Source organism: Branchiostoma floridae, chromosome 5 (assembly GCF_000003815.2).
Source record: "Branchiostoma floridae strain S238N-H82 chromosome 5, Bfl_VNyyK, whole genome shotgun sequence".
Lineage (NCBI taxonomy): Eukaryota > Metazoa > Chordata > Leptocardii > Amphioxiformes > Branchiostomatidae > Branchiostoma > Branchiostoma floridae.
This window is the reverse complement of record NC_049983.1, coordinates 15,219,567-15,244,798: the sequence shown is the minus strand read 5'-3', so window position 1 is coordinate 15,244,798 and position 25,232 is coordinate 15,219,567. Positions and strand designations below refer to the sequence as shown.

General features: G+C 41.2%; 1 protein-coding gene across 1 annotated transcript; it reads left to right on the top strand.

Moving 5' to 3' along the window:
• Nucleotides 1-1,559: 1,559 nt before the first annotated feature.
• On the top strand, nt 1,560-25,147 carry LOC118416213. The gene is made up of 22 exons (XM_035821296.1): nt 1,560-1,714; nt 4,077-4,313; nt 5,278-5,394; nt 7,290-7,418; nt 10,620-10,736; nt 11,164-11,274; nt 12,031-12,141; nt 12,565-12,675; nt 13,395-13,706; nt 14,083-14,412; nt 14,907-14,976; nt 15,803-15,921; nt 16,860-16,999; nt 18,280-18,364; nt 18,721-18,797; nt 19,071-19,107; nt 19,746-19,843; nt 20,286-20,405; nt 20,932-21,092; nt 21,544-21,679; nt 22,183-22,339; nt 22,958-25,147. Exons 1-22 carry the CDS (start codon nt 1,609-1,611, stop codon nt 22,972-22,974), a joined length of 2,898 nt encoding a protein of 965 aa, XP_035677189.1. The 5' UTR covers nt 1,560-1,608; the 3' UTR covers nt 22,975-25,147.
• Nucleotides 25,148-25,232: the final 85 nt, after the last annotated feature.

Here is a 25,232-nt window from a genome sequence, read left to right as displayed (position 1 = left end):
ATTAGGTAGTCTTTTACCTCCCCGACCGAAGTCAGGGACTCATTTTTACACCTTGGTAAAGTTAGGTGAGGAAGGTCGTGTAAAGTGCCTTTCCTAGTGGCACAAGGCCGGGGGGGGGGGGGCGCGGCGGGGATCGAAATCGGGACCACTAGATTCCGAGCCGAACGCTCTACCAGTTACGCCATGGCACGCCCGACGCCACGTGGACAACAGGACGCATGTATAAATTTATAAAGGACATCCTGGTGACAAGGTGGTTTGGGGTTGTTGACTCAGAATCTAAAGGTTCCGGGTTTGAATCCTTAATAGACCCATGTGATAGGCCCTTGGGAAAAGCACTTATTACACATCTTTCGTCACTCGACTCAGGTAAAAACTCGACTTCGGTTTGGGACGTTCTCTTCAATGGAAAACTAGAACCAGAGGTCCCATGTTTGTAGAGAGCCACACCCTGCTGAGTATTAAGGAACCACCATACTTAGGCCACATTGACTTAGTTTTATGGAGTCCCGAAATTAATGCACGAGGGCGAAAAATCCAGCAAAGAAAAAATGCAAAGATAAACTACAGGACTTAACATCTAGTCCATTCTTTTCCTAGCTGGGTTTGTCTTGTGTTCACCTCCAAGAAGACTGTAAGACACAATTGTCCCCATTTCAATAATGTTTTTATTAAAATCTATAAAAGAGTGAAACAATGGCTCGAGGCCCCATGTGCTGACCATGTGCCCCCATAGTCTGTAGAGCAGGTCCTCTGGCAAGCAAAAAAAATCCAGATTGACCAACGATGCTGCAATTTATTACTTTTTCGGAGAACAGACGAAAATCCATGCGCGTGTTATCCATAAGATTAAGACAGTTCGGCCTTATCAATAAGAAGCGATCCATACAGGTGTGAAGTGAGTGGATAATACCTTTTAATCAGATTTTTAAAAATTGCCCCTAACCCTAAGACACATTCTATTTACCGTACAAACAGGTATGTTACGCCATTATTTGCGTTTTACTGGTAATGGTCAAAATGTAAAATAAAAAAGGGGTATCCAATTTTAATTTTGAAATATTTCTTGTACCGCTTCATATCACAATATGTTATTCTGGAAAAAAATTATTGTTGCTATTCTTTTGGCTTGTAACAAATAGTAAATAATTCTGTATCATACATTTCGTAACTACATTTTATTCGCTTCGATTCTTGAATTTATACGTATTCAACAGTGTGCGGTGTAATAGCACAGTACAACTGTTAAATAGTCTGGGCTCAAGCCATTGATATCTTGGTGCAGTAGATTTGCCATTTCTCGATTAAACCCCTCAGTAACTTGTTTTTTTTTTTTCTGCTGAGACAATCAAGGAATAAAACACCATGGTAGAAGCGATTGCGTCAGAAATCGGTCCCCACCAAACGCTGAGAAACTAATGTTTTAGATTAAGTTGTTTGTGTAGCCAATAGGCAGTGAGAGAGACAGAAAAAAACATTGAAGTGACGCCAGCTCAACCCCACACGAGTGGTATATTCCTTCGACAACCGACGGCTGCGATTTTCAGTCGCCGCACAACAATTCTCAGCGGCGCAGGTCTGCAAGAGGGCTGAGGGCAGGAGAACAGGATGGGGCGCGCCTTCTGTACCGTGTCTACGGTGCTTCTAACGCTGTTACTCTTCATCCCCTCCACGCTACCGGGCCGACTAGTGAACGAGAAGACTCCAACACAAGGTGTGAACATATTTCTGTCCTTTTAGATAGTTAAGTGAAAATGTCGGCGTGAGCACATGGTCGTTTGACAATTGTTAACACTTAGACATAGAATTGTTTTTGGCTGTTGTTATTTTTGACGTTCTAGCTCCCCGCTTTCCCGTTTAAATGCTGAAAACAAATCGCCTTATGACATATAACGTTATGAACATATCTTTACATCGTTTTGGCTTCGGAAAGACGATTTGTTTCAACCACGAAACGAGGAAAAACAAGCGCCTATTTTACTTAGACATATTTGATAAAGAATGCCATTGGTTCATACGTCTTATCGAAATCAGATTTAGTATTTTGGGGCAAGAATGAAAAGGATAAAAAAAGAAATCTGTTCAAGACAGAGAAATGAAAATTGCACACACACCTACATGTGGCTACAACAGTGTCGTCTAATACAACAATCTAACATTTGCGTCTAGTGTTTCTGCATATAGATTTATTAATATATTGATATGTGTTGGAAAATAGGGCGGGATGATACCTTCGCGACATACTGAATCATTTTGCAGTAGGATTTTACCTAACTACAGACTGATAGTAGTTAGAAGGTATAGAATCAGGGGTTAACATCTTATACAGAAAATGTTGATTTTTCCTCATTTTTCCGAATTTCCTTTGACAAATGTCCGTCGGATAATAGTCTGTGTTGAGCACATATGTGTACGTCTCAGTATTCGTCGCTAACCTGAATTTTTCTCGGGGACTGTACAGTGATGATTCGCGGGGAAGTAGCGTCGCCCACACTGGAGTTTGTAGTAATTGTCTGGGCGGCGAGCGGGGATAATGATCATACTCAAGCAGATGTAAGGTTCCGGCTGCGTCCCAGTGCCTTATGCATGTTCTTGCAACATTTAAGACGCCTTTTAAGACATACACATCTGTAACTCTTCGATGGCATCCCGCAAAGCATGTGTGTACCAATAGGGATATACGTAGAAACGTTTAAATAAATCTTTGGCAATGGTAGGCAGGCACTGAGTCACTCGCTATCGTGGGTTAGGCGAAATGTTTACTTGGCCTGCTTGGCTTTTAAGGTGAAGGAGGGGTGTGCACGTCCTTCTCCACCCTCTCGTCTACTGGCGCATAAAGTCTCACAGGGACAAGAACTGTATGCCACGTGTAAGACGGCCCCAGCAGATACAGTGTTGTTATTTGGAGTTTCCATCTCCTAGGGGGATGTAAAGGGTTCCTCCTACTCCCGACTCATGCCTGACGCATGACCCATGCCTGAAAGCAATAGCAATACAGACAAAAAAAATCCCCGACACAGTGCCCTTGTGGTTTGGTTTGTTAACTCGAAACCCTGGATGAACCGAGTTCGAACTCGTGACAGATTATATTGCGTCCTTTTGGATCAAGTCAGGTGTAAATGTTGAGTGCAGCTGGGGATGTCACTCGGCCAGGACGTTAAACGGAGTTCCGCGTTTGAGGACAGGCAAATCTAGAGCGAGCGTTAAAGAACCCCCACACTCGTGAAAAGAGTAGAGGTCCATCCCAGTGTTAAATTCCAGAAAGTAATCTAAGGCACGATCTAGACACAATTTTTCCCGATATCTGCTAGCGGACAGCTTGTCGGCGACAGCTTTTTTCAGCGTCTACACGGAACTCTAGTGGCGAAATATTGCTTAATATTTTTGTCCGAGCGCAGAAGGCACCCTCTGAAACGCTAATTTCTGAATTGGTTGGTTGGTTGGTTGGTTGGTTGGTTGGTTGGTTGGTTGGTTGGTTGGTTGGTTGGTTGGTTGGTTGGTTGGTTGGTTGGTTGGTTGGTTGGTTGGTTGGTTGGTTGGTTGGTTGGTTGGTTGGTTGGTTGGTTGGTTGGTTGGTTGGTTGGTTGGTTGGTTGGTTGGTTGGTTGGTTGGTTGGTTGGTTGGTTGGTTGGTTGGTTGGTTGGTTGGTTGGTTGGTTGGTTGGTTGGTTGGTTGGTTGGTTGGTTGGTTGGTATCTTAAGCTTGCTCTAGATTTGTCTGTCATCAAACCACACTGTATCCGACAGTCCACGGGAAACAAAATTGTGCCTTCAAAGTCCACTAACAACCACTGTGGCGTCGTGTACGGTATAACTAGCAGAGCGTTTGGCACGGAATCTAGAGGTCCCGAGTTTGATACTGGCCGTGCCCCCGACGTTGTACCCTTGGGAAAGGCACTTGACACGACCTTCCTCACTTCACCCAGGTGTAAAAATGTTGCAAAATCAATCTGACTGGAGAATTTAAAATTCAGATCAGTTTATCCATTTAAGTTTCATCCATTTAAGGAATAAATTTATGTCATCATGTAGCGAGAACCTGCCAACATCCTAACGCGCGACTCCTTTCCATCCTAGCCGGGATAACCGACCACGTCAAGACAGTCGAATGTCGTGATCCAGTGCATCTTTCTTGCGACCGCGGCGTTCTACTTATCAGGTCCATCAATTACCTGGGACACCGAGCATGGCCATATTCTCGTTCTCCATCCACAGCTGATCTTCGCAAAAAATGTGATGGCAAACGCTATTGCTTTGAGCCACTCCGAGATTGCTTCAGACGAGATGAGTACAAAGTCTCGTACTCATGCAAAGGTTGGTTAGACATAATTCTTTACAACGGCCACATATTGCAAGATTATTTGTCTATTCTGTAAATCGTTTTCTTTTTTGCACATCAAAATATGGTCAAAGAGAGAAGCTGTAGATTTGCTGAGGGCCTTTTTTTCGAAAATTTGAAAGACTTAAACTAAAAAAAACGATGGATAGACTGCTTATTTGGGTATATATGTAGCTCAGTGATGATTGACATAATACGATGCTGATATACAAACTGTTCCTTAATTTACATATATATGATAGATCAAGAAATTTGATAAACATTTGATAATATGATGCTAGTCTTCATTTCAACACTCAATAACGACGTGATACCAACACACGTAGCTACTACTCATGTTGTCATTAAACCTAAGGGCATTACAAAAGTATATGATAATAACAAAGTAGTGCATGATAAACCACATGGGTACAAAACTCATACTCATGTAGAAAAAAATTAAAATCGTATACTGGTAAATTTTGAGAAGGTAAATTGCAAGTAGGTACTGGAAGTCAGACTGGTAGACCAAAAGATAGGAAATCTTCTGGTTTCTTTTATGAAAAATTTGTCAAACTGTAGAATTTTGGTGCTGTTAATGCTTGTTGCCTAAGGCTTAGGTCACATTTCCAAACCGGGGCCCGGCCGGGATGTTTTAAGTAACGAAAAATTAAATTGTATACCTAGGAATACACACAAATCATGCCCATGAATCTTATTTTGGCGCTTTTATGTATTTTGATGTGTTTTATATTATTCTTTTTGCTCCCCAAAGCTGCCCGGCCGGGCCCCGATTTGGAAATGTGACCTAAGCCTAAAGCCGTGAGTTATATACCCGCTGTGTCGCTCAACCGGCATGCACGATTTGAAGCAGCTGCTGTTGACTATACACACAGGAACTACATTGTATGTTTAGATTTGTTCTTCAATCTGCATGGCTATAATGTTATTCTCACGCAGATGTAGAGGACGACCCATGTAAGAAGAAACCATGTGAGCATGGTGCCTGTGTCGCCAAAAGTGGCCACTACACCTGTGACTGTGAGCGTGGATGGACCGGGAAGAACTGCAACGACCGTAAGTAGTTTCCTGCATGAACATGGTGGCATAGGTTTTTTTTTTCTTGTACGGCTTATGTGTGGTGGCCGACCTAGGTACTGCAGGAAGCCTTTTTGTTTCAGCATCTTTTGCTGTGGCCATGCTCTGATCTTGATGTGTTTTTTTAATGGTATACTATAGGTAGCTTTTAAGATGTAGGTAAGAAGTGTTGCAGGTTCAGTCCACTAACAGCCTGTTGTGGAACTGCAGCGACGGGCAAAAAATAATTCACGAAATATTTTATTAAAGTATGGGGCCTCCGAGCTGTCTTCAAGCCTTAATCCAAATCCTCTAGGAGAGACGCCAAAAAGCAGTTACTCGAGCAACTGGATATGATTTTTGTTTGGATAACTGCTTTTATAGGCTTATCTTATTACCTGGATGTCTAGCCTTCATCAACGTACACTCAGTATATGTTTTGGAATCAAAAGGTGCAGTTGTACAATTGTGTACAGTACAGTTGGTGAAGACCGCGTGGCACAGTGGTATTGTGTTCGCCTTGTGACCGAGAGGTTGCGGGAATCCGCCTGCCGTGCTGCCGATCTTGTGCCCTTGGGAAAGGCACTTTACACGACTTTCCTCACTTTACTCAAGTGAAAATGAGTCGTCCCTCAGATAGGACGTTAAATGGAGGTCCCGTGTCTGGGGAGAGCCATACCCCGGGCACGTTAAAGAGCCCGCCACATGTGCGATGGTGCGGTGTACCTTCAGTACCTTGGCCGCACCTGGAGCAATTACTGTAGTATTGAGGTCACCTGAGTGGCGGCGAATGCCAGCTCGCTCCAGACACTTGCGACAGTCGCATTGAGGTCACCTGAGTGGCGCCGAATGGCAGCTCGCTCCAGACCCTTGCGATTTAGCCCCGCCTATTGTAAGCTCCTCGCTATTCAGCCCCTGGCTGCAAAGAGTGAGTAGTAGGCCCACCCAATAACAATAATAACAACTACAATGAGCTTAATGTTTGTGAGTCCCGTATGTTAGAAGACCCAGTACAGAGATAACACTGGCACCTTGCTGGCCATGTGACGGCAGGGTGTTTGGCCCGTGGCCAAGAGGTTCTGGTTCGAATCTCTTGATATTCCACTGATCTTTCCTGACTTCACTCTGGTGGAAATGATTAGCTTCGGGGGTTTCGGTCAGCGCCGTCCATCCATGACGATAAATTGAGGTCCCGTTTTTGAGGAGAGCCATAAATCTGGCACTTTGCAGAAGTCACCACAACTTTTTCGGTGTGAGTGGTTCAAAACCTACAGTCCTATGGCCGCACCTAGGACAATTACTGTCGTATTGAGGTCACCCGAGTTAACACCGAATGGCAGCCGCCCCAGACCCGTGACATTTAGCCCCGCCTATTTATATCGTAATCTCATCGCAATTCAACCCCCTGTCTGCAAAGAGAGAATGAATAAGAATGTCGAAACCGGAAGGCATACTCGTACCCCTCTGGAACAAAAATTGTGTAAATATTGTATAGAATTGAATAGAGCACGAGTGTCACTTTGTGATAGAATGTAGAGTGTGCATTAAAGAGAGAAATGAACATGGTATAAGGTTGTAAAAAAACCTGTTTCCCTTTTTCATACACTTAAACAATATCATATTCCTGATTTAACTAGACAAACCGTCGATCATAAAGCATATCTGTTCTTTTATCTCTGGATTATAAATGAAAAGCGAAGGGAGGAATTTTTCTAACGACATTTTTATTTTGATATGTCTTTGATTTCTTCTTGTGACCAGCGCTGGTGTCTGGTATGGTGTCTTCATTCCTTATTATAATTATACAAATGTATATTCATTATCAATTACAGTGACAATGACAGGTTTTCTCTTGTGAATGGAAGTCAATGCAATGGAGATGTTTTTACCCACAGGAAAGACTGACTGCCATTCAACATGTGAGAACGGCATTTGCGAACGTGTGCCCTGGTACCCGTACGGGCTTTCGAGCAGTTACCGCTGCGAATGCGACAGAGGCTGGTCAGGACAGAATTGCGACCAAGGTAACACTAGTTCACCTTTATGCGTGGAGTAACCTATATCCGTTGTTTTTTAGGCACTAGGTATTAAGGATATGTAATAGCCTTTATTGCACATTCATGCCCTATCGGGCTAAGTACAGGCATATAGATACAAAGGGTAGTAATGCAGTAAACATGGTTTCTAAGACTAATCTAAAACATAAATTCTAAAACTATTCTAATACATTTGTTCTGCTTCTTCTCGTTTCTTAGTTATGTTAAATATGTAGCTTGAGATGTGTTTGTATAATGTCGTTTGATCAAAGCTCATAAGAAAAATGAATTTTTCAACACTAGACATATATTCAAAGCGAGGGAACTTTCCTATAATATGGCTAAAAAGAATACTTCTATCGTTACTATATAAACTACAATCTAATAGAAAGTGAGATTCATCTTCGATCTTGTTCAGGTTACAGAACTGACAGACTCTTTGCTCCAGAGGTGTGTGGTTGTGTCTCCCTGATTCAACACGGAGTTTGTGACAGCTGATTCGTAGTTTGGTGATAATAGATCTTTGTCGTTCGTTCGGAATCTTAAGATACTCTTCTTCGTTATAGGTGGATTTGAACAGTCTGTATGAGCGTAATTTGTTCTTTGCGCATTTGCCCTTGTTGTCATTATGAATTTCGCATAGAAATGTTTGAAAGTAGATGTCCTTTAAACGTTGTTGAATAGCAGACATGATTGAGGGCACTTTTGAAACAATTGAGTGTGGAGAATGCCAAACAAAGGCATAACCGCATTCTTCTAAAGTTTTCCGCACACCGGAAGCCCAACATTTACTACCTAAAGAGTCTAATTCTAATTGACATAAAAGTGCGTCTGCCTGGAGACTATCAGCCGGCACATTCAAGCAGACTCTAGTGAAAAACTTAATGGCGTTTAGGGAGGCCTCCAAGTGTAAGGGGTACCTCCCTAATTCAGCCAGTGCAGCAAGATTGCTAGCTGTTTTGGGGACATTGAGGGATTGTTTACAGAATTTTAGATGTACGGATTCGATTGGGCAAGATTTTGAACTTTTGAAAGAGCCCCAAATCTCCGACCCATAAAGTAAGATAGGTTTGACACAGGAATCGAATAACTTGTTTTTAACAGACAACGGGGCATCAGCTTTCTCCAGGGATTGTCTAACTCCAAACAAAGCTCTTAGTCCCTTGTTGTATAGGTATTTGTGATTGGCTTTGAATGTGCCAGCTGAGTTGACAATTATGCCTAAATAACAATATGAAGATACAATTTCTACTACATTATTATTAAACGAGAAGGAGCAGTCTCTTGGTAAACGACCACCCTTGGTGAAAACTACGATTTTTGTCTTTTTTAGGTTGACTTTCAACCTCCAAGATTTACAGTACTCTTCTAATCTAGACAAAGATGATTGTAAGCCACGTTGTGACTCTGAGAATATTACTAAATCATCAGCATATAATAGACAAGGTACATTCATACAGTGTAGAACTGGAGGATTACAACAGGAATGATCAAATTCTGAGGCTATGTCACTAATAAATAAATTGAACAATGTTGGACTCAGGTTACAGCCTTGTCGAACCCCACAGTGAGTTACAAAAGTATCGGTTAGACCACTGTTTGTTTTTATGCAATTTGTAGTTTTAGAGTACATATCTTTTATGGTCAGGAGAAATTTGCCCCCTATCCCAAGTTTCTTCAATTTAAGTAAAAGACCTTCTCGCCAAACAGAATCAAAAGCTTTACTAAAATCTACAAAACAAGCATACAGACGTGAATTTCTACTGATATATTTGCTGACGAGCGTGTTCAAAGTGAATAGATTATCAGTTGTTCTAAAATTCTTCCTGAAACCGGCCTGTTGTGGTTTGAAAAGGCTGTTTTCTTCTGCGTAATTAGACAGTCTATTGTTTAAGATTGAACAGAACAATTTTCCTAGACAACTTATGATAGAGATTCCTCTATAGTTGTCTGGGAGTGAAGTATCTCCGGATTTGTGGATAGGTACAATATGGCTGAGCGACCATTCTTCGGGGAAGTATGCGTTTTGTAAGCACAGGTTAAAAAGATGGAGTAGAGGTTTCCGGAAAATTGATTTGCCACAATTCAGCATTTCGTTTCTTATCATATCGCTTCCACTTGACTTGTTATTCTTTAAGTTTGCAATAGCTCTGTCTAATTCATCTGCAGTAATTGTAGAATCTAATGTAGAGTTCTCTGTCTCTGTTGGGGAATGAGATTCATCATTTACAGGAGTGAAAGGACCGACATAATTTCCGTTGGATGATTTGTCAACTTTACTAAAGTGGTTTAACCAGTCTTCGCTGGGGATTTGGCTATTTTCTTGAGCCTTCTCTGGTTTTAATTTATTAACAAGGTCCCAAAATGCACTTGGGTTCTTTTCTCTGAGAGTGGAGAGTTGATTCATAATTTGTTGATGGAAATCTCGTTTTTTCTTTTTTAGCAATTTTCTATATTCCCTTTTCTTTCTGAAGAAGCTGCCTCTTGCTTCTGAGTTTGAAGGATTTTTTTCAAGTAAATAGGCTAAATTTTTAATTTCACGTTTCATTTCAACACACGTTTTATCGAACCATTTCTTATTTTGTCTTTTCGGTGGGCGTTTTCTAGTTCTTTTTAAGCACAATGACTTGTTACCCGCCTCTCTTAGAATTGAGCCAAATTCAGAAACATAATTCTCAATTTCTGCCATAGATGTTATGTTGTTAGTGTCTTTCAAAGCACCTAATCGTTTTACAATTTCAGGCTGACTGAGAGAAAGAAGGAATGTCTGAGCAGAGTTCTCGTTCCAGTGAAACTGTTTAGGAAGAGGCTTGTTGTGTGAGATTTTGTGTTTCTCCTGACAAAGATGTATTGGTGGTTTTGAGTTGATAAATGCTGATATCATACAATGGTCAGAGAAAACTGTTAAAGGATTGACACGGAATGACATATCAAGTCGACGGACGGTGCTTCAAACAACAGATATATGTTACCCCGCGGATAAAGGTGAATTAGTGCTAGACCACGTTATTTTCTTTTGGGAATTATGCACACTTTAAAGAGGTCATTTCAGAGGGTCAGAAGATCTCAAGCTGTCCAAAACAGGTGGAGCTTCGATTCACCGACATGCCAAATGCTGCGTTTACCGATGCATGTTGGTGAACGTAAGGCGCCACGTAAAAACAACAATCCTCCTTGGTCTGTTCACAGAAACGGACCCATGCAGACGAAACCCTTGTCAGAACGGCGCGTGTATACCCACTGACCGTGGAAGGAGGTACAGCTGCGTATGCGATCCTGGATGGACAGGAAAGAACTGCGACCAACGTGAGTACTCAACTTTTATTAGAAAATCAGGATCCCTTCCGTGGGTTTAGGTTTGTTCATTGCTTATTTTGCTCTCGAAGTTTCTTTGAGTGAGGGAATAAAGAATATGTTAGTGAGTGAGTGGGTGAGTGAGCGAGTGAGCGAGCGAGTGAGCGATTGAGTGATTGAGCCAGTGAGTGAGTGAGTGAGTGATTTCGAGTGAGCGAGTGAGTGAGAGTGGAGTCAAGCAGGTGTATTTTCTTCATTATCATTTTTCTGACCAGACAACGGGACTTAGCATTGCCTTACGCAATGCTTGAACAGGACCAAAGTGTGCCTCCCTTCCGCAAACCATCCTGTATGCACTAATATCATAAACTCTGGGTAATCTCAGTAAATTTGGTGGCGAATTGAAACCATTTTACAGCACCGAATTGTCTGTTCACAGAGACCGACCCATGCGAAGGAAACCCTTGTGATCAAGGCGTGTGTATAGCCGATGGCGCCGGATACACGTGCAACTGTCGTCCTGGCTGGACCGGAAAGAACTGCAACCTTCGTGAGTATAAGGCCACCCTGACTAAATTCTATGGATGCTATCCACGCGCGCATCATTTTCGTATGTTCTCCAAAAAGAAACTGTGTCCAAATTTGCACTCAAGTGACTATGGCATAAATATTGTCCGCCATGTTCAATGGTTAAACATGGAAGTTAGCTGGTAATTTGATTCACCCTTATCAATCAGAATTTCATGTTTACCGGAGGACCTGCTCTTCAGGGTAAGAGGCACATGGTTAGGGTATGGGGCCACAGAGTCCTGGCCCTTGTTCGTCTGCGAACAAGAATGGCAACAGAAACATGATTAAAATGGCGACGATTGTCTCATACAGTCTTGGGTGAGTGAGCGAGTGGGTGAGTGAGCGAGTGGGCGAGTGAGAGAGTGTGGGAGTGGGTGAGTGAGTGAGTGTGTGATTGTGTGAGTGATTGTGTGAGTGATTGAGTGAGTGAGTGAGTGAGTGAGTGAGTGTGAGTGAGTGAGTGAGTGAGTGTGTGAGTGAGTGAGTGAGTGTGTGAGTGAGTGAGTGAGTGAGTGTGAGTGAGTGAGTGAGTGTGTGAGTGAGTGTGTGAGTGAGTGAGTGAGTGAGTGAGTGAGTGAGTGAGCGAGTGAGCGAGTGAGTGAGTGAGTGAGTGAGTGAGTGAGTGAGTGAGTGAGTGAGTGAGTGAGTGAGTGAGTGAGTGGAGGAGGTCATATACATGTACGTACGTAAGGGTGTCAATTGACCTTGTCTCATACTCTCTTTCATTGGTCTGCAGGTATAGATTTCTGCAAGGGAAATCTATGTCTGCACGGGACTTGTGAAAACCAGAACGACGGATACAAATGCAAGTGTTTCAGTGGCTGGAGTGGAGGATATTGCAGACAAGGTACTAAGTACAGCAGTTATCTTCATGAAACTGATGTTTTTTTCGTATTTCTTGTTATGTTATGTAAACTGTATCCCTGTTACATACTTTGTCTGACCCTTGCCCTTTCCCTCATGACCTCAATAAAAAGCTGCCTGCACGCCGATTCAAGCTTTAATTATTACTTAATGTTTAAAAACCTTATTTCATTTGTCATGTTGATAACTCAGTGAATGTAATGTCCTTTTGTAGAAAACGAATCTAACCACCTTTTTTGGCACTAATTAGCATTCTATTACGATTCATAGCTAACCAGCTCATACAAATAGAGTCATTGAGGCTTGTTGATAACATGTGATTACAACTGGTTCTAAATTGACTTTTTTGGAGTGTACCGGGATGATTATGGCATGGCTGTTTTGTCATTATTTCTGCTTTTTCCAGATATCAATGAATGCTACGCCAAACCCTGTCACTTTGGAACGTGTGTGAACACTGAAGGCGGCTACAGTTGTCGCTGTGACCACGGATGGACCGGTCAGAACTGCACCAAGGGTAAGTCATACTTTTGCCTCTTTTGAATGGTAGCTTGAGGTTAATAGTTAACTAAAAAATCAATTTGCAAAGGTTGAAAATTGCAATCATATTGCCGTATAAACACTGAGGCTAAATTGCGTTTGTACATTCATGAACTTGCTAAAGAGAAATATGTAGGTAAGGGTAAAATTGCAAAACTTCAAGAGAGGGCACTGGCGTGAGAACATAAACAGACATTGACCAATCATCTTTTTCCTTTGGAAATAATTAGTTACGTACGACTAAAAGTTTTTTTGGTGAGAAGCTTCCAGTCGACATCCGCCATCTTTTGTGTGTGTGTGTGTGTGTGTGTGTGTGTGTGTGTGTGTGTGTGTGTGTGTGTGTGTGTGTGTGTGTGTGTGTGTGTGTGTGTGTTGTACAAGTGAGGAGGTGGTGGTGGTCTTTGCAGCTATCTAAGGTCGCTGTTTAAGGATAATGAGAGGGACCTGATGTGCAATTCCTCTTTAGTTCCAAGGTCAAACCATCTCGTCTCTGTCAAGCAAATATACAAAAGTAGCGGTCTCCTTTCTCAGCACTAGAAAACCAGTGCCAGACCTCTGTCAATGATGCTGATTTTCTGTTCTGGTTGATGTCGATGTACCTTGGCGGTCTTTCGCAAAAGGGGAGAAGGCTCTCTTGTACTCGGCGAGCCTACATTTTCGAGAGCACTTTCTCTAACATGTCACTTTTCTTGACAGCGGCCGGTGACAAGATGACGATGTATCTGGGTCATGGTTCCCGTGGACGGCTAGTCTGCCCACACGGGGTTCTAGACGTGGTATCTGCGCAGTACAGGCGGGACCCTGCTCATGGATGCCAGGGCCAGCCCAAAGCCTGTCTTGCCTGCGACGACCACCATCTGGATCAGCCGGCCAAGACCAGCGTGCGCGGAAGGTGCAACGGAAGATGGTACTGCGACGTCATCGCCACTTCAAGCTTCCTGTTGAAGGGACCGGATTCTTGCGGCCATGTGAGAAAGGACCTGGAGGTCGGCTATCGCTGCGTGGAAGGTAGGAGGGTCACTCACTCACTCACCCACCCACTCACTCACTCACCCACTCACCCACTCACTCACTCACTCACTCACACAATCACTCACTCACTCAAGTAAATGCATAATGTTAACCTTTACACAGTCTTACAAACTACTCCAGTTTACTCTAAACACATTCATATATATGCTGACCTACTCTGTATTAGACATGTAACTGTTTTGATGTAAGTGCGAGGCTTCATCCATTACATGTATATCTACAAGACCTAGTCTATTTTGTGGATATCAGGGCTTTCATAATATCAATGAAATGTGTTATAGCACTTGACCACGTAAAAATCTGCTGCATAAATTTGAACGTTTACGTACCATCGTACATTGTTTCCCTTCAGGTCAAAACAGGGAAACTCCGACTGAATTGGATACGACAGCATCCAAAAACTCCGCGAACACCGGGGGCCCGAGCCTGACAGTCATCTGCCGCTCAACAGGCGACCCCCCGCCCAACATCACCTGGCGTCTCGGTGATAAGGTCCTCACCGGCGATGACAACAACAAACACACCGTCGTCGAGAAGAGGGGTGGACGTGGCGGGGAGTCCTACCTGGAGGCAAAGCTCACCATCGCTGACTTGGCGAGTCAGAGCTCGGACGATGAACGGTTCATCTGCATGGCAGGTCACAACGAAGACAATGGCACTGAAGCCTCGTCCATGGTCAAAGGTATGTGTGTTAATTTAAATGTGTCAACATATTTTCATCAAGTTGGTGCCATACCCATTACATGAGGGATGAGTTGTTGAGAGTGAGTGAGTGAGCGATTGATTGATTCATTGATTCATTCTTTCATTCATTCATTCATTGAGTGAGTGTGTGTGTGTGTGTGTGTGTGTGTGTGTGTGAGTGAGTGATTAAGTGAGTGAGTTAGCGAGTGAGTGAGTGAGTGAGCGAGCGAGTGAGTGAGTGGGTGAGTGAGTAGGGGAGTGAGTAAGTGAGTAAGTGAGTCAGTGGGTGAGTGAGTCAGTGAGTGAGTTAGAGTACGTGACTGAGACTGAGTGAGTGATAAGTGGGTACTGATACATATAGAGAGAGGGAGAAAGAGAGGGAGAGGAAGAGGAAGAGAGAGATTTATATATAAGTAAATATCTTATGTATGTGTTTACTTCATCTGTATTGCCAGATTCCCCATAACATGTTCACCGTTCTCCTCCCTGCAGTGCTGGTGAGTGGGATAGTCATCACTGTGGCTGGGATCGGAGCTGCTGCTTTCAGTATCTACTTCTTCCGGTAAACCACATTCAGTGTGTGTGTGTTGTGTGTGTGTGTGTGTGTTGTGTATGTGTATGTGTGTGTGCGTGCGTGCGTGCGAGTATGTATGTGTGTGTTTGTGTGTGTATAAGTGTTTGTGTGTGTGTGTTTTTGTGTGTGTGTGTATATATATATGTGTGTTTGTGTGTATGTGTGTGTGTGTGTATATGTGTGTGTGTATGTGCGCGTGCGCGTGTGTGTGTGTTCATCATCAAAGCTAATTGTGAGCTGATTTCTTCGCTTACTTCATTTGAATTACATTTGTATCAATGTTATTACAATGCATCATCATACTTATTGTTTTTACAACTCTCCAAAACCAAGAATTCATGTACATGATATATGATACTCTAAAAGTAGTGCTCTGATAAAAGCGAATATACTCTCACTAGCGATCATTTCCTAACATACTGTGGTGACTATGTTAATGCCATGACAAGAAAAAAATTAATTACAAATAATATTCATAATGGTGATGAGATAATGGCGGCACCTGTCATGAGAGGATAACAGCATAGTAACTTTTTGAACTAGTTTAACTGTTATTTACAACACAAAAATTGGACTCACCCAAATTTTTGACTGAACAGCGACAGTCGTTTGTGTTGGATATTACAGTTATCTCCCGGAGAGGAGATAGGCGCCGACAGGAGACTAAAATGTCTATTGATACAGCATAACATGTTGTGCTGCCCCTACGGCTGATAAATCAGCTATGGGATGATGATGATGATGGTTACAGTTAAACTAGTTCAAGAATGATTTGTACCAACACAGATGAACTTTCAACTTGCCTGTTTTGCAGAAGAAGCAGCCTCTCCAGAAAACGCGATACTGACAGCTCCACCTCCCTGCATGGTTTGCATGGCTCTGCTAGTCCAATGCCTGGTCGCCTCCGACCGCTGCCAAGCCTACCAAAAACAAGTGCGATTCAAAATTACAATAAATCACCTATCTTTTTACGTTTTCATATTGTTACGATGTCATGAAATATTGGACGTCGCTGCATTGCGTCCTTACCTACAAACCTAATTCTTGGTATGAATACTGATTTGACAGATGGAAGACATGCGTATTTGTAATAATTGGCTTATTAAGTGTGTTGAAGAGTGTAAATACTCGATCAAATGACATTTAATATCTTTGAACTTTCTGAGCATGCGTCTGAGCATGACGGAGAATGCGCCTGTTGCGACACTACATGATACTTTGAAATACTAAGTCCGGAGTTTAGTTAGAAGTGAAACGTGTTAAACAAAATCAAAATTATTGAGTTAGCTCAACTAAAGCATGCTTCTAGTAGTCCTCAAACTGGTCAAAAGCTCAAAATCTCGACAGCCACGGGTAATCCTAAGCCTCCATTGGACTCATTTTTAAAGAGACAAGGGATTTTTTGTTTGTTTGTTTGTTTGTTTGTTTGTTTGTGTGAATCTTTATTTACTCACAAAAGCTCAAATCAGCCTGCGGGCCACTTTTCATTGTAGCCATGAGGGAAATCATAACAGAATAATACATCAAATATTCAACACACATCGATACAACATAAGAAAAAAATAACGTGAATCAACATAAAACTCTGAAAAGGGTAAGTCAACTTAGCAACATACAAAGTTTATGCAACACAGGCTTAACAATAGTACAAAACATCCATGTGATACAAAAAGGAAAACATTATTGACACAACAAAAGTACAGCGACTTTTTTTGGCCTATCAACTACTTACAGGACATATAAACAGACATACAATGTTTATGGATATATATAGATATGAATAAGTCAACATATTGAGTCTAGCGTGCCATTGTCACTATTGGTTCTACGGTATCTTTGATATATTTGTGCGAACACGTACCCACCTACAGGATGGAGCATGGCATCAAAGAGGGAGTCGGCGTCCATCGCGATCATGGACTTCCTCAAGCCCATCCCCATCACCATGCTGAAGAAAGAATTCAACCGGAGACTGGCCAACGAGGAAAAGCTGTTCACGTATGAATACGAGGTAACAAAAGACAATCAATAAGTAAGTGTATACACGTTGTTAGGTATACTTCTGGTTGTCTTTTACCATCTTGTTTCGTACACAATTTTGCCACTGATCGGAATATGATAACCTGTAAAGCATCGATTTTTACAGGTCTACCTAAAATCTGGACTCACACACCTGCTTGCAAATATCTGCAACACATCTTCAGCACACACACTCACACTCACACACATACACACAAACACACACACACATAGACACACACACACACACACACTCACACACACACACACACACACACACACTCACACACACACACACACACACATACACACACAAACATACACACACATACACCACACACGCTAACACACAAGCACAAACACACCCATATATGCTGCATATCTGCTTCTAGATCACGGAAAATGTATATTTCATATATCATGATCCCTTATAAATCTCTAACGTAGCTATGGGCATAAATCTGCCACAGTTTAGAAGATGATACCCACTGGAAAGCCGTTAAGCACCACCACAGCATCACATTAGGGCATTCAGCACCAAGGACATCTACTTCACAACGATTATCATTCAGTATCACGAATATATGCTCTAATGTTGTGGCATTCAGACCATGATGAGAACCATGGCTCAAAATGCTTTTTTCTGCATATCTGCATGTAACATTGAAAATAATGAATACCCCAAAAATGTCATCATGTTTCTCAAGTTTATCAAGAAACAGAATAGAATCGGTCATTCGATTACAGGCCACGAGTACATTTGTGTAAAAGGCAACGTTTCTTTCTTACAGTGTACGTCTAGTAAAGACTTCAATCTACTTAATTAATGGTATTTTTTTGCAACATGAGTGTCAACTTCTGTCTCATCTGCAACACATTTTAATGATGTTCCCAAAGGTATACTAAATGCATAATATATAGGGATGTTTCATTTGATAACACACTATGACTTCATCTTTGTCTGATGCAAAGTTTCTTGCAGGGTTGTAGAGATTGGGATCTAATTGTTGGTGGTTGGCAGATTCAACATACTTGGTTATATTGTGATTGTTTTTGACAAGAGTTTTAACTTCTGCCCAGGCTCTGCCCAAACTGCTGGGGGAGGAAGACTTTTCGTTGGTCGAATAGGGCGGCTTGAGAACACAACCTTAGCCAAGCGTGACTGACCTCGCCGTGGAGTCTCCTGATCTAGATCACGTGGGGTCAAAGTTCCAGACCGATAATTAAGTAATTTGGTCTGTGCTCAAATGTATCTACTTCTTCCCTGCCCAGGCTCTGCCCAAGCTGCTGGGGGAGGAACATTCCCAGGCCTGCCAGAAGAACCGGGACAAGAACCGCTTCAGGAACATCATCAGCTGTGAGTAGTTATGTCGGCATTGTGGAGCTTTTTCATTCATTTTCATGTCAATAAAGTGGTGGTCAAATGATGTTCGCTATATTTGTGTCCTTGATTTGAATCTCAATTGCTTAATTGTACACATCATTTTTGTCAATTTCATAGGGCTTTATGTAATCATCTTGACATTTTTGTATTCTCTTCTGTATGGACACTTTAAGTGTATTCAAATAGCATCTTTTGTTACGCATAGCTATTCCAGTAAATCCCTTAAATTGTTCACATTGTTGAAAATGGAGCCTTTAGTTAGCTCTTTATAGTCAAACAAGTAGAATAAAGAATATGAAAATCCTATACATTGTATCATGTTTTAACAGATGACCACAGCAGGGTGATTTTGTCACTGGTTGGCGGCGATCCGAGGTCTGACTACATCAACGCCTCCTACATCGACGTAAGTGTGAAGCTTCTCCGGATATTTTGGCAAAAAGTAGAAGTTATTATCTTATTAGATCTTAAGCATTTTACAATTTGTAATTCTGGGTACTGTGTAGTTATTGGTTCTGTAGATATCTAGATATCTATTAAACACATTTACTCTTAGCTTGCATTCTAATGAAGTACAATTAAAAACGCATACAATAGATTGTTCAGTTGCTGTTAACCTTAATAGAGCTACTGTTTTGTATGTATGTTTTCATTTGTTCTGGTACATTTTGTATCTTAGGGCTACAAAGAGGAGAAGAAGTACATTGCAACTCAAGGTAAGATCTGAAATGTTCTCCTACAGCATGCAATTCCCTTAATCTTTTCTTAGCTCTTTGGGGATTTTAAAATCGTTTCTTCAATGTTAACTCTTGTTCTGCTTTTCTCTAAATCTCCAAACATGGTATTAGCTCTGCTACATGTAATGACGATTGGAACCTCTTTCTATTAAATTTCCTGCCAAGATGTCATGGAACATCTACATCTCTATGATAATGCTTGTTACTATAAGATACCAAATCATTTTCTGATATACAATCACCATTATCATCTACATACATGTAATAGTTTCTGCATGATATGATGATGGCTGTTTCTTCGCTTCCAAAGAAAGGTGGGAAGGTTGTTCTTCTTTGCAGGCTCTCATGTGGTAGCCCGGAGTCCAGCCTTGTTCGCTTTGGTCCGCTCCCGAAGGTCGACCGCTACCCTGCCAACAATAACTGCTGGCAGGGTTGTGAGATTAAAAGAAGGACCAAAGTGAACAAGGCTGAACTCCAGGCTCTCATGTGGCTGTGTAGTTCAATCCTCGATCTTCTGCACTTCCTGCTGCAGGGTTGGCATGTAAAGATGGTGTTTTGGTAAGCTATAGATTTTCTGCGTGATTTTATGACCATGTCATTGCCTTCTTCTTTCCCAGGCCCGATGCAGAACACCGTGCAGGACTTCTGGCGCATGGTCTGGGAGACCAGGTCCTCCACTATCCTCATGTTGTCGAACCTGGTGGAGAACTGCCAGGTAAAGATGCCATAACCTAAATTTTTATAACAACCACTACAAATTGTTTGCAAATTAGTATAAAATAAACATTTGGAAGATTTGATGTTAACAGCTAAATACTGTCAGTTAAAGGGGATTTTTTGTTGTCATTTGTATGCTTGTATGTTTGTGTGCGTGCTTCTGTGTGTAAGTGTGTGAGAAACCACGTGTAGCTTTGTGTGTGTGTGCTTGTTTATATATATATGTGTTTTGTGTGAATGTTTGGTCTAAGTGCAAATAATATCAATTATCTCAATAAACAATATCAGAGCTAACTCATAACTAACACAACACAATCATTGTGACTATTTTTTTAAGCATTGGACACAGTGAGGGAAGATTTTGGTTAACGTCAACCGTATCACTACCCTATCCTCACCCACATCCTCCACTGACTACTTTTCATGCTACTTCTCCCTAGAACAAGGTGTGTAAGTACTGGTCCGAGACCGACATGATGACTTACGGAGAGTTCCATGTCGTCCTGACTGACACCGAAAAAATGGACTTCTACATCGCACGTACATTCCTGCTCACAAAGGTACGTGCTAAAGATACTACTTGGTCTTCAAGGCTGATCAAAATACTTTAATATACATATATGTTTATATGTATCTTTCACGGACTACAAAGATGATATCGCATCTCATAGTTGGTGTTTTAAGCCATAGGCTGGATTAGAAGGTTTACTAGATATGGAAACAAGTCAATTGTAACATGTCAGCCACGCAATACAACATCACATCTACAAATCGTTTTTAAGTTCAGGTACCATTCTCTGCTTTATCTTTCTACCGGCAGAGGGGGTCTACTCACAGTCACGCACATTATGTATTTACATGTACATATATATATACATATTTAGTTATTTATTCATTATAGCCCTGTCTAATGTATCATTAGTTATTAGTTATTTATTTATATATATCTGTCTAATTATCATTTTCAAAATAAGTGGCGGCGCTAAAATAAGTTGCATACAACTTGAATCCGCCGTCACTTCGTCTTCATGTCTTTATATTTGTATATTTCATGTATGTTCCAAAAAAAACATTTTTCTCCTTCAGGATAACGTCACAGCACGACGCGAGGTGACTCAGTTCCATTTCCTGGCCTGGCCTGACTTCGGCGTTCCCGATGACCCCACTGACCTGCTGAAGTTCCATCAGATCGTGATGAAGTCGGTGTGCCCTCGGCCCCAGAACCACCCCATAGTCGTGCACTGCAGGTGACTGAATGTCACTTTTCCTCATGAAATGAGAAAGTGTTTTTGTTGTGTGTGGCCTGGTGATTTGGTGAGATACATGTATAGGATCGATAGAGAAGTCACTGGTAAGAATACTTTCCAGGATCCACTACATGTTTAATGTGTAAATGATGAGATTACTTTGCTTGGAGATGTGAATGTGGTGGAAGGAGAGGGTTCGATATGCTTTCTTAACTTCACCTTTAACACAATGCAGCCTTTCTGCATAGCTGATTTAACTGCTATAATGATAATCAAAGTTGTGTTGGTGAGTCATGATGACATAAACTCTTCTTTCAAGACAAGGACTGTGTCTAATATGTCTAAAAGTGCCAATAACACTATGGATTTGCTGCCAGTGTGTCAACATCTACACACTTGCCACTAAGACCCGTGAAATTCTTTCTTATTACCGTTCTTTGCCCCTCACCAGCGCCGGAGTGGGCCGTACTGGGACGTTCATCACCATCGACGCCATGTTGGAGATGATGGCCGTGGAGAAGCAGGTTGACGTGTTCGGCTACGTGTCCAAGATGCGCCGCAACCGCAGCTTCATGGTGCAGGCAAAGGTACGGGAACATTTGGTTTGCTTCCTTAAGTAATTTCATCAGGTAGGTAAAATATTAGCCTGATTAAATCTGATTTCTCACTTATTGCAGCCCGTCCATCATCCGGCCAGCCTCCTAGAGGGACCAGTTACTGCCCTGGACAGCAGAGTTTGTTCTACGCAGACTAATAGAATATATTTGAGTTTTCTAATACAAAACCAGTAAAATCTCGTGTGGCTCAGAAGCAGCACTCGTAAGAAGCTCTGACCCAAAATTCCTGAGCCAAAAAATTGAAACATATCATCAAGCAGATGAGACATTACTGGTCAGATGTTATGCTAAAGAGCGTTTTCACTTAGTACTTTACTTGATGTCATGATTGGAACAAAGACCAAATACTGTTCCTGTGTCTATACTCCATACTCTGTGTAATAGTTGTTACCATACGTTGTACCATGTACAATTATCGTGCAATTAAGTTCTTCTCCATCAATTCCATCTATTCCTTCTTTGTCTCCCTCCAGGCTCAGTACGTGTTCATCTACCAGGCCCTGCTGGACTCCCACCTCCGCGAGGAGCTGAAGCAGCGGAAGTGGAAGCTGTGGCCGCCGTCTGCCGTCATCTCTCAGATCAAGATGGCCACGGCAAGGCGCAACTCTGAAGACGCACGTGCACAGAAAGGTGGGGATCTTGTCTGCTGCTTCTTGTTTGTTTGTTTGTTTTGTTTTGTTTGAACCTTTGTTTATTCGTGAAAGCTCAAATTGGCCTGCAGGCCACTTTTTAGTGAGGTTTGTGTTATACAGTAGTACTTCTCTGTGTGTGGTAAGCTTACAGAAACAGGACAGTGTAACAAATAAGTATGTAACGACTGTGAATTCCCTTGTCGCGATTGACCGAAATCTCATGAGTTCATCAAATGCCAATTGAAAATGGATTCATGTCAACTCAATCTAATCTTGTTTGAACCACGGTCTGTCTTCTTTCAGAGAAAAGTACATTTTACATTAGCATAAAAAGTGTGCTTAAGCTGGCAACTATACAAATACGTCCATTCTGCATTTCCTCTCATGAAATCAATATATTGGTAATAAAATCAAGTCATGATATTGTCGTTTACGATATTTGCCTTTATGATTTTTTTAATGCTTTATTTCTCTTGCAGATATCTAAGTTACCTAATAATAATATCTCCTCGTTTGCGAATTAATGCCATTTCATGTTAGCTGTCTTCATATGAATTATTGACACTATCATTGTATACATTTCATTCACAAAACTACATCACAATATTTGTTTCAGGAGAAAACGAAATCTGACCTCCAGCGCTGATGACGTCAGGAAGCAAGAACAGACTCAAGTCAACTCACCCTGTCTGGTGCCCAAGTAGTTTCAACTAAAGCATATGGCGTTAAGCAACGTCTTTTTAATGAGAATAATCAAACCATCTCACTCTTCCAACTACGCATGTGCAGTTATGATTCATTGTTGTGGACTAAGGCCAAAGACCAAAGTTCCTCAGTTTGTGCATATCTTTGTCTAGATATGTTTGAAGCATTTTCACTGGGATATTTGAATGACCTTGACCCCTGACCTTACCCACAATCACCTACGTTGCTGGAACTGTGAGTTGGCTTATTTAAGTTTAATTACCAGAGAAAGAATGGAAATCAGTCATGCAGGCAGGCAAAGTAGTGATGTACATGTGTTTTGGTGATGATATATATAGAAGGACCTATTATATCTGTTTTATTAACCTTTCTGTCAGAATTTCATCATCAAAAATACTTGAGAATATAAAAAGGTTTTAACTTAGTGAACATTTCTTCAGTATTGAAGAACAATGCAAATTTGTAACATGGCAACTACATAACACGGTGAAAAGGCGTGTTTTTAAGTTTTACTATTCAGTTCTACCATTTTGTAAGATCATATACTCCAAACATTTCTGTGAATGTGGTATTGTCATTTCATATCTTTTCCTTCAAAGAAGGCTGTTTTGCTGAGCTTATTATCATTTTACTTCAATGCGATGTTTATCATAACAATATACATATGCATTGCCTGTACAATCTATTTTAATGCATCTTGTGAAATGGCATGATTATGATGCACCCACTTTTATATTAAGAGAATAGAGAAATTTGTATACACCCTTATGCACTATTATGCGCAACAAGTTTTATTATCACACGGTATTACCACATGTATATAATGTTTGTAATCTATAAAAATGAAGGATGAGAAAAATGTAAGAAAACTAGATGAGCAGAAGAGGGTGCAAACACCTACCATTGAAGTATTCTTTCAACAAAAGAACAAAATTACATTACTGTTATGGGAAGTGCAAAATCTAATCACATATTTCTTCAACCATGACAGACCAAGAAATTACAATGTAGTGATTTCAAGTCATCAAACAGACTTAAGAGACAAGACAATAACAGCTAAAGCTTGGATAAAAATTTGTTGAAAAGAACCAAACTTCTATAACCAAGGCATCTTCACTCAAACTAAATGCTTTTTCTTTTCTTAAATTCAACTTATTGTCATCTGGTTGTAATGAAATAACCTCAGCGTCTTGTTTGAAAACAAAATGGAAACAATATATTTCAACAGAAAGCCATTGATGACTTAAACGTGTTTTTCTCGGGATTGTAAATGCCTACCAACTGCCAGAAAGCTTTGACTATTCATTCACCTTTTAGCAATCCTGTCCGAGGATAAAAGGAAAGCATAGCTCCCTTGTCAGACAAGCCAGGGAATGGCTCAGCCAGACTCGCAATGCGCATGTGCTGGCGTTATGCATTGTGGTCTAAGCTCAAAGTTTAAGGTTCCTTGTTGATGTTTAAAACATTCTCACATGATGTTTATTTACTTCAGGAACAGCGAGATGTCATATAATTTTGTACGAGTTTAGATGCTTTTATTCTAGAAATTGTAAATTTCAGCAGCATACTGACTTTTGTTACTCTTACATCTCTGGTGAAGTGGGCGCTGTTCGGAACCAACGGGTAAAGTTTGATTATTGTTTTGCATTTCATTTGCTGTGGCAAAGTTGCAATGTGTCAGTGGGCATTTTACTCAACGCACATCCAAAACGTTTCACGCCGGTCTCACTGAAAAATTGAGCTGTGTATTGACAATGGTTTTGAACAAAAGAAAATGTTGTGAATAATTTTCATCTAGAAGAAAAAAATTTAACATTGTAGATGACAAATTTTCTTTGATTAAAATAATTGGGCACTTAGACGAATGTAATGCGTGTGTTTCCTCATACTTTCAATGCTGTGTAATTGACACTTTTTATCTCATAATAATCTCTACAAAAGGGAAATGGTACTCAAAGAGCAAGGTGATCGTCTGCCTTAATATGCCAGTGCGAGTGTTCTTTTTAACTCTCTGCAAACATTTGGACTTTTTTCCTACAATCTACCACTTAATGAGGTGGGCACGTTTCCTTACTTTTTAGACTAAGACTGGAGCTGAAACCCTGGTGTCTTTTCAGTCTTAATTTTCCAAGTATTCATAAAACATACCGAAATACGATATACAATACAGTGAATACACAAAACAA

Excerpts from the sequence above, each read along its gene's own strand:
- LOC118416213 (XM_035821296.1), top strand. The coding sequence starts at position 1,609 with ATGGGGCGCGCCTTCTGTACCGTGTCTACGGTGCTTCTAACGCTGTTA. Across the intron at positions 4,314-5,277 it reads AGTCTCGTACTCATGCAAAG|ATGTAGAGGACGACCCATGT; the intron begins GTTGGTTAGACA and ends ATTCTCACGCAG. Across the intron at positions 19,108-19,745 it reads GAAGTACATTGCAACTCAAG|GCCCGATGCAGAACACCGTG; the intron begins GTAAGATCTGAA and ends CTTCTTTCCCAG.